This window comes from Mycetomoellerius zeteki, unplaced genomic scaffold, assembly GCF_001594055.1.
Source record: "Mycetomoellerius zeteki isolate Tzet28-1 unplaced genomic scaffold, Tzet1.0 scaffold223, whole genome shotgun sequence".
NCBI classification, from domain to species: Eukaryota; Metazoa; Arthropoda; class Insecta; order Hymenoptera; family Formicidae; genus Mycetomoellerius; species Mycetomoellerius zeteki.
The window spans coordinates 1,103,132-1,113,015 of record NW_017257198.1 but is presented as its reverse complement, the minus strand read 5'-3'; the positions used below and the strand labels follow the sequence as shown (position 1 = coordinate 1,113,015).

Below are 9,884 nucleotides of genomic sequence, written 5' to 3'. Positions count from 1 at the left end.
TTCCAGTAGTTTAATTGCGTTTATAAGTCCGGAAAATCAATTCGGCGCGCAGTTTGAAGGACTACAAATATGGTATATATGCAAGTACATATATAGTATATATAATATATAATTCACATTGAATTATTTAAAGCATTATAGATCTAGCTTCGACCGTTAAAGGCATTTTAATTTCTATTATTAATTGTGTTTCTTAATTAGACTTTTTAATTGTAGATTAAGAAATTCAACAATGAATTAGATTTTACTGCCTATATCACCAAAATCTAATTAAAAAAATCTTCCATTCTCCTTAATGTTGGCAATTTAAGAGCTGTTGGTTTCCTACAACGTTTTTTATTAAGAAAAGATTGACACAAGTTTGTAATCAAATTAAATAAGTCGCGATTGCGCTATTTTTTTCAATATTTGTAAAAGTTAGTCACGCGCGGACATATACAATTGACATTTCGCTGTGATCGCCGATGTTTATCGATTCATCATCGCTTCATTAGCGCACTGCGCTACGTCATCACCAAATCTGTCATATGACATAATATGGACCGTACAACACCGTATAAACACTCGATATAAGACAGCTGAGGAAGGTCGATATGCGTTCCCAAGGGGAAACGTGTCCATGGCCCCTACCATACTTTTTGTCGCCCGTAGTAGCATCATGCAGTGTCAGTTCATTCAGTCATCATCGTACCGGCATCGACGATGTGTTGCGCACGATGCTAAAAATTGTACTTTTCGTTGCATCTTTCTGCAGACGCATCATCGACGCTGATTACGTGTTTAAGTGCTCGTGTTTAAACATTCGCGGATAACGCCGGCATGCAACGTTTTGACGTTTTGCCAGGTGGCGGATTGTCATCGGGCATGACGTCCTGTCTCACTGTATTTACATCCGATTCCGCACGTGTTGTGTTGTCAATGATGGGAGTGGCGTAATTATCATTTGTACGCGAAACGTAACACACAAATGAAAACTCTAGTGAATACTAACACTTGAACAGATATGAGTTTATTCTTCCGAGGTATGATACACACGAAATTTTTTCTTTCCTTTTTGTTCTTGTTAAATATCAACAAAAAAAGAGGCGATCATATTAGTTTTATGGGGATATATCTGGATAACGTCCTCCAATCGCGACTTAATCAAAACGATTACTTAAACTTGCGAAACCTCATCTCTCGTACGACGCAAATGTCGTAATTTCGCATGCGCACAAAGCGAAACAAACTATACTAGTACGATATCGACACACGTGTATCGCACGCAGAATCGGAGATAAATTCCAATCAAAAGAAATTTAAATTGGAGACAAGAACACTGGAATTTGTATTATATTTACATATTTTGCGTATCGTTGATAAAATTCAAAAGAAAATACATTTCACTGCAAAATTCAATTTTTTGATGCAAGTTTTATAAAGTACTGCTCTATAATTGAGATTCTTTTTTCTATAATTAACGATGTACGAAATACGAAAATATAATGGAAAATATAGCGGAGATTCATCAGTAGGGCAACCACCGGGACGGAGAGGGAGGGAGAGAGAGAGAGAGAGAGTCTTTGATGTATTGTATGACACAGAAATATAGAAGATTGAACGTAAAAGCGCAAAATCTTTTTCTCCTTGTGATTTCTCTGACATCACTGCGCACCAAATCGCGGCGTGTGGGAATCATTTATTTAATCAATTTTTCCTTTTTCAAAAATATAAAATATGTTGTAGCATATTTCTGATTGAGAAAAACTTATCTTTGAAATCCTATTTATTATTATATCAGAAAAAAACTAATCATAAATTTAAATTAGAAAACGATGTGAAATATACAATAAAAAAAGATGAAATATGTAAATATTGTGCACATATAGGCAAAATGTGCAAAAATATGTTTTTATGTGTGAAATATGCAAAAATATACTCTTATGTATGAAATATGAAAAATATGCTGTACATATTCAAAATGTATAATTTCTTATGAAACAAATTTGTATTTAGTTTATTTCTTTATTAGTCAAATAAAAAAAACATGCCCTATACATATTTTGGTTGCTCTATTCATCAGGAATAAGGAGATCGCGATGCATATAAAATTTTTCAATGCTCTATATCTATATACCTTAATGTGTAGTGTCATCGATACGTAGTTCGCTGGCCGATCGCAGGATACGTCCGATGCTAATTAAATCTTCGTTAAATATAGATTTGACGTCGTCTGAAATAAAATGAAATGTTGCATATTACATACTGTATCATATAAACAAGACGTGACATCACATATGTATCTATGATTCATGGTGCAATAGGATGCACTGTAATAGTCGGCACGCGACTCCGGCAAATTTTTCGCATTAGAACGTGTAAGTTGAAACAAAGTTTATTAATTTTTTATTAATATCAATTATTTGAAATGATGGAAAGATAAAATATTCTTGATAAAATTCTTATAATTAGACGCTACTAAATTTCGTAATCTCTTTGTCATACGAATATTGCTATGGAATTTTTATAATTGAACTTATAATAGATAACATTAGTATATTCTTTTTAACAATCGATCAATCCAATAATAAATTTTCTATTTTTTTTTCAAAAATTTTGTTGACCAGCGTAGTTAACATTGTATTTTTATTCATATTCATTTTGTATATCGTTTATATTATTTAACGGCATTTATCTGGTAACTTTTTAAACAATAGTATACGTTCATGCAATCTCCATTTTAATTGCTATGCCATTTTGCGATTGTTATTACGACTCGTGTTATTTCATCGCGATAGTCACGGTGCCAATTAAACCACGTGCGGTACGAATGGACGCCTATAAATCTATTGATTCCATCCAGCTAAGATACTGGTTCAAATCTCCGGATATATCCAGTCGTCGAGAAAGACTGCACAACAAATTGTACAAAATATAAAGTCGCACAAAGAAATTTGTAGTAAAAAGCTCCGACTAAAATTAGTTGTAAAATTTCTGCTACAAGTTGCACGATATGGTCATTTGTGTTTTTCGTGTCATTATTTAAAATCATTCGGTACAGTCTTCTAATTCTCCGTTCCCCATCGGCCTTACATATTCACTGACCGATTATTCTTAGGACGTTCTTGGCTAGCCAAACCATTTCTAAGATCAGGCCGCATGCGTCGCGGCGCCTCGCCAATGCGTCTCAACTGGCGTCTAACGCTAGTTTAAGCGACTGTATCCCTCCAATAACGTTTCGAACCGCGAACGCTGCTGTTTGGCTTGATAGTGCCGCGCCATATTGTTGTCCAGATAAACGCAAGAGCAAGGACAAGGATTAAAGAAAAAATAATTGAGAAAAAGAGAAGAAAGTGAGAAGTTCGCGCTCGGTCTGCTGTTGACTGTATCGCGAAAACGCGAATATCGCGCGATTACTCCAACCGGATACATAGGTACACATATTGTTCGGATTTATCGTTCGATTACGATATCGTTCGTACAGATAGATTGAGAGTGATTTGATTCAAACACTGTTAGTAACGAGAAATTTTTATGGCATCCGTTAAGCACTACAATTAACGAAGTAGAATCGTGCGCAGCATATGATCGCAACCAGCAAGTTGTGCGATCGATGGAGCTATCGCAGATTATATGAGATCGCGTGAGAACAGATAATCGTTTCGCACCTAAACTCATAGCGCTGGAAATAGATCACTGCGTGTAAATGTTAATAGTTTCTAGAAGGAAACTCATTTTGGCGATGAATTTGATTCGACTGTCGCGACACGCAAATTTATCATTCTAATTTCTCTTATTTCTTATTTCAGATGAGCAATTTTCATTATTGCGCGCAATTACGTGAATGAATTACAAAATGAAAATGTTATACAAATACGGACAATTAAATTCCTCGTATGAAAAAATTTACATTCAATGATACGTTAAAAATACGTTAAAAAATACGTTATAAAATAAAATCAAAGTAGCGTCTGTTTTACATAACTAATCTGTAAATCTTACATCACAGGTCTTTTTTTCCTTTTTTTTTGTTTTTCATCGTGTTACATCTGCCGGCCGGCAATCGTATTTCGGATTCAGGCCGGCACAATGATGTCATCGTAGGAAAAGAATGTTGTGCACCAAAGTCAACATTGACTTCGAGAATCCTCATGGTCACGTATTTTGAGAGCAACGTATCAAAATTGGCAAATACATAATCGCCAATTTATACTTAATGTCGAATTAAAAGATGGCATATTGTAACGTGATAAAATTAATTGTACTAAATTAATAAGATTCTCTCTAGCAAGTAGACCATAAAGAGAAACGGGACGAGTCGTAATAAATTTCAAATTTGTAATTTTGCGTAATTCTCCGTCCGAGAAACGAAAGTATGTCATCGTTGAAAATATAGATCGTCTTAGTACTGAGATGAAATCGAAATTGTACTTTCCTTCCGAAAGGACAAGGATGACAGTATACGAGTTTTTAGCAGATGACATCAACGTTTAAATTATTCTTTGTGATTTATGTTGACTGTGCAACTGGCAGCAAAAAATCATGTAATTTACTCTGTTCTTATTTAAAGAGAGAGAAGACTTTTCTGCATTTATTAAAAAAATTCTTCGATAAACATAAAATTGAAAATTGTGTACGTATATTATTAAAATTCTATTACAAAATCGGATACTTTTCTTTTTTTTAGTTTATTCGATCCGATAAAAAATTAGTATCTGAAAAAAATAAAAACATTTTGTTTCGAGACGCACCGATTGTGTTTTGTGTGGATGCTAAATAAAATAATCGTAAAATCATATAACACCTTTTTCGAACAGTGTTTTCCTCGTGGTATACCACAAGTGTGAACAGTCGGCCAAACTCGCGTCGGTACATACTTCCTTCGTCTACTTTTAGCCAAGGCTGCCCTGACTACGCGACTTCGCCTGGGATCGGGCCAGCCGAAGCACAGCGACACGCATTTCCGATTCTAAATTTATCTCACCACAAATGATCGTTTAAGACTACCGATTATTCAATTTTTTTCACGTAGAACTTTAATATATTATAACATATTCGTTTTGGAAACATATCTATTATTTGGAACTACATCTTAATAAATCGTGTTCTATATGCGTGCGTAACACATTATATATATATATAGACAATAAAAAGAATAATTACATCTTGTTATTTTATTCATATTTTTAAATATAAGCAGTTTAATCATTATACTATTTACATTTTTTGTGTTATTAATATTATTCAATTTTTTGTTATTTTTAGTTTAAGAGGAATTTAATATTACAGAGACAAGTATTTTAGTTTCAAAATTAAATAATCAAGCTTGCTTTTCTCGCCAACCTTCCCTTAAATGACCAAATGTATTTACATAAAATTCAAAGCGTCTGTATGATAAAAAGTTAAGAGCCACTCTCTACGAGAGCCTCTTTCGCCGTGCAAATCGTCACCATTCGAATCGTCCTTTTAGACTCGTCGACTCTCTTCGTGGGAAGTCCGAGAAGGCGAGCGAGGATCTGGAGGCGCTCGAAAACATCGAACGTGAGATCGAGCGCCTGCGAAAGCGACTAAACGAGGCGCGCGAAAGCGCGTCGAATTTATACGTTTACGACGTTGATCAAGACGCGACCGAGATCGAACTAAGAGAGCTGAACTCACAGGTTGAGGATCTCGTCGACACCGCCAAGAACTTCTCAGGAAGCATTAAGGCGCGGTACCAAGCTAGCCAGCAGCTAGTACCAAGTGACATTACCCAGCATCTGACCGCACTCGAGCTTTGTGCCGAAGCAACGACACAAACAATGGAGGAAAAACAGAGAGAGCAGAAACGTGCTAGGACCGTCAGATCGGATTATCTAACTGACGTGGACGAGGTGCAAGCATGGATTCGACAAGCCGAGCTCAAGGTACAGGACAGATCGATCGAGCCGGCCATCCTCAGGGAAAACCTTAGACAGATACAAAACGAACTGGGCACGATTAGCGATAAGCTCGAACGACTGACGAGGAATGGGCAAACCATCGTCAAGAATACGAGAGACGATGCCGAGAAGGAGCTGATCAATAGCACGATCGATAATCTTACTGAACAACTGGCGCAGATCAAGAGCTGGTTGGAAGAGAAGAAACAAATCGTAGGCGACACTCTAGATGCCTGGCAGAGATTCCTCGCGCTTTATGAGGCTGTCAAGACATGGACAGAGGAAAAAAGACAATTCCTAGTCGAACCACTGAAGCTGAGCACTCTTCAGCAAGCCAGACAGAGATTGCACGAATATTCGGTATGTGAAAGAACGTCACTTTTCACGTTCTAAGATATGCGACAACGTTCGCCTGACACTTTTTTCGTTTTATAGACAGCAGTCAAGAGCTGCAAGCAGGTGAATAAGAATCTTAGTGACATGGGCAAAGAATTGGAGAATATCGGTCAGGTAACTACCGTGGCGGACCTACCAGAGAAGTTGGCCGAGGCGGAAGAGGGCAAGGTTCAGGTCGAGGGTCAGCTATTGGAAAGGGTTAGTTCACTTCGACCGAAATTTAAATTAATATCAGTCAATTGTCAAAAATCCTCGTATTACAGAATGCATTACTGCAAGAGGCCAGTGAAGAATGGGAGCAATGCGAGAGGAAGATGAAGGACGTGCGGAGCTGGATGGAGAAAGCCAAGCAGACGCTGGAGTTGCCACAGAATAAGAAGAAACCGCTGCGCGATCAACATGCTATTCGTGAGAAAATGCTTAGCGACATCGCGATTCAAAAAACAAAGATCACGATCTCCGTGGAAAAGCTCGAGGTGCACTTTAGGTCCGGTATCGTTGGCGACAATCGGGTGAAAGATACTGCCGATGATCTGATCACCGAACTTAACTCTCTTCACAGCACCGTTAAAGAACAGACAACTTCTCTAGAAGTTTGCTTAGCGCAGATAGATCAGTATCAACAGGTTAGCGGAATGGAAAAGATAGCATTCAGTCTTCAGACTGCAATACAGTACAATTTTTTTTCCATATCGAGCGAGATTATCTTGTTTCGTTTCAGGAAATTCAACAGTTGAGACAACACATTGTGCAGGTGGAGCAGCAATTGAGGACGGTACTCAGCCCGACGTATATGCCGAATGATCGAGAAAAAGCTCTTCAAGAGCAACAGGTAGGCACAGTCCTTCTTTCCTTAACTTTCTTATTACCTGCACAAGCGCGCTGAAGCAGCAATTGATTTTTGCATTTGCTCGATACCAACTAAAACCACCACCAAGAAAGAACGCGTTTGTTTTCCCCTTTGAAGGTGGGGTAGATTTTTGCGCGCAATTGTCGGGGGTAGTTTTCTGCGTTTTTGGGCGCAATTATATAAATCTCTCTTCTCATTTGAGTATAATACTCGCATAATTAGAACGCACATGATTTATAACTAACCGTCGATGGAGCCACTATTAACCACATATAACTAGGATTAACTTTTGAGTTATTTGCCATTTTTACCCTTAGCTATATCAAAAGACAAAATAAAAATTATTCTTTAATATATTTTTAAAAAAATGTCATTAATTTGGAATATTAACGGATAAAATTAATTTGTTTACTATATGAAATGAAGAATTAAGAAATGGCCAATAACTACATGTATAAATACGAATGGAAACATCTTCTTAAATTAGATATTATTAATAAATTATATATATAATTATATATTTATTTTAAAAGTAGTTGCAATTGTCAAAACGACTATTCAAGATGTTTCTTGCACTGTTTATATATCATATACCTATCTTTTATCCTATATCCTTCTCTTTTACGTGCGAATCTTATTTTTGTATTTTCATGCGTCAAAAGTTCATTAAATATCGATATTATTTTCGAGAATTTACGTAATTTGTTAATTAAATACGGCTATTTTTTAATTGCACGTTATTTACGCCGCGTTGATTTTCAGGTTTAAATTGAATTATCGAACAGATAAATTCAAATTTTACTCAAGATTTTGTAAACTTTTTTATTGTTTAATAATTACATCATCTGCTAACATTTACTAAAACCATTTATACTTTTTACAACAGACACAATGTGGATCAATAATAAATTTAAAATAAATGTTTATATTCTATTCTTTTTCTTGTTTGTAAGATAAATGATATTTGCGAATTGTACGAAATCGAATCTCGAAAGTTTTTGGTTTCGTGTTCATCATGGTGGTACACCGCTTACAGGGTACTGGTTGGTATCATGTTCTAACTATGTTGATCCGTTTTCCTTTTCTCACCAAGGTACACACGTATATTCTCCTCCTCGAATCCTAGTTCTTAAGATCATTTAATCTTGCAAAACTTTTGTACTATCATTTCTGAAGGGGATTACTTGATTTTGCTTGTTTTTTGTGTTTCTTTTTCTGGTTTTTTATCGTTTAACTGTTTCACTTGTCACGCGTGTATATCGCTACATCTTCGTATATATACTCTCACACGTATATGTGTATTACAATACATGCGTATCTTTCTCTTTACATTTATATCTCTATTCATGTGTGCGCGCGTGTATGTTACGTAATAAGCAATCACGCACATATGCCTTACGTTCTAGAATGAAAGACCACGTAGCAAAACGCGAAGTACTGCCGCACATTCACGTAAAGCGTGTCATGCACCGTTCACACGTACGCATCCCTTACGTGATCTTTGGATCTTTATGTTAGACTTTCGTAATTCAGACAAACAATCATATAGCTGTAAAAGCCATAGGAAAATCAAGTGACCTCCGATGTCAAGACCATGCGTGTCGAGACCATGCGAGACACACAAATGAAATGCTACAATTATTTTCTTATGCATTAATTTTCGTTTATTTATTATATCTATTTTTTTCTTATTTTATCGCATTCATTTCTTTACCAGTTGTTTCATTTATGAATTTTTCTTTGATGTATCCCTTTTATTCCTTTATACCTCATTTCCAACGATTACCTGTGCTTCTTTATCTGTCACTATCCTCGCTATTTCCATCGTTATCGTATTTCGACGATTATCTTCCTCTTAATCATCATCATTTACATCGACGTTATTACGGAAATCGTTACCATTTCGTTCGTTATTCATCATGACTTTTTCGTATTCTGCGCTCTTCCTTCTTACTTAATGTCTGCTTCATTATTAAAACCTCACTATTCTCATTCCGTTCCTCTCGCTCGTTCGACGTGTTAACGCTCTCGATTTGTGATTCTGTATGCGGTTAGATTTATCGCGAGAAAATCAAATCCTTGCAAAGTAAAATCCAGGCGCGCACCGAGAGATCTAAACTACTCGTACAACGAGGCACACCAGACTTAGAGCCCTTGGACCCATGACAATAGAGACCTACCCCCGTTGAACAAATCCGGCTTTCGTCGTCGTTATTCACTTCATGAATAAGTTATTTTTCTCATCTGTTTTCGGTTCTATAATTCTTATTCGCTATTGTCAATGAATAACGACGATGATAGCCGCCTCGTGTCAAATTACACATGCAAAACCTGATTGAAGGAAACATTAACGATAAAGGCGAGATAGAATAAATATAAAATGAAATCCACTGTCTCACCTTCATCGTCAACGTTTTTCGATAAGATCAAACGACTTAGTTTAGTACCACGTAATTTTTCTAAGTAAATTTTTATCGAACATTGATTTTCTAATAGATATCACTCTACGAGATTATAGATGTGATTATATTACCATATATGAGCGCGCGTCTCTTGACCTAAATATCTGTGCTTAAATAGCCATACGATGTGATTGAATAAGGAAAATAAAAAATTCGTTTACTGTCAATCGATGTTCAAGTACATTCATTCACGAAATCCACTCATTTTACTTATGTACACACAGAGAGGTTTTCGATATACTCTAATGCGATTTGCTCAAATAAAAACCTTGGCTT

The 9,884-nt window shown here is 36.2% G+C and overlaps 1 protein-coding gene across 2 annotated transcripts in view; it reads left to right on the top strand.

The window, feature by feature from the left end:
- Msp300 (Muscle-specific protein 300 kDa) overlaps positions 1–9,775 on the top strand; it is a 59,373-nt gene extending 49,598 nt beyond the window's left edge. For both annotated transcript variants that reach the window (XM_018448552.1, XM_018448553.1), the window contains 5 exons: positions 5,450–6,260; positions 6,336–6,494; positions 6,560–6,922; positions 7,018–7,128; positions 9,202–9,775. In XM_018448552.1, the coding sequence (XP_018304054.1) occupies positions 5,450–6,260; positions 6,336–6,494; positions 6,560–6,922; positions 7,018–7,128; positions 9,202–9,312 (1,555 nt within the window). In that variant the 3' untranslated portion in view covers positions 9,313–9,775. The remainder of the gene's footprint in view (positions 1–5,449; positions 6,261–6,335; positions 6,495–6,559; positions 6,923–7,017; positions 7,129–9,201) is intronic.
- The last annotated feature ends 109 nt before the right edge of the window (positions 9,776–9,884 follow it).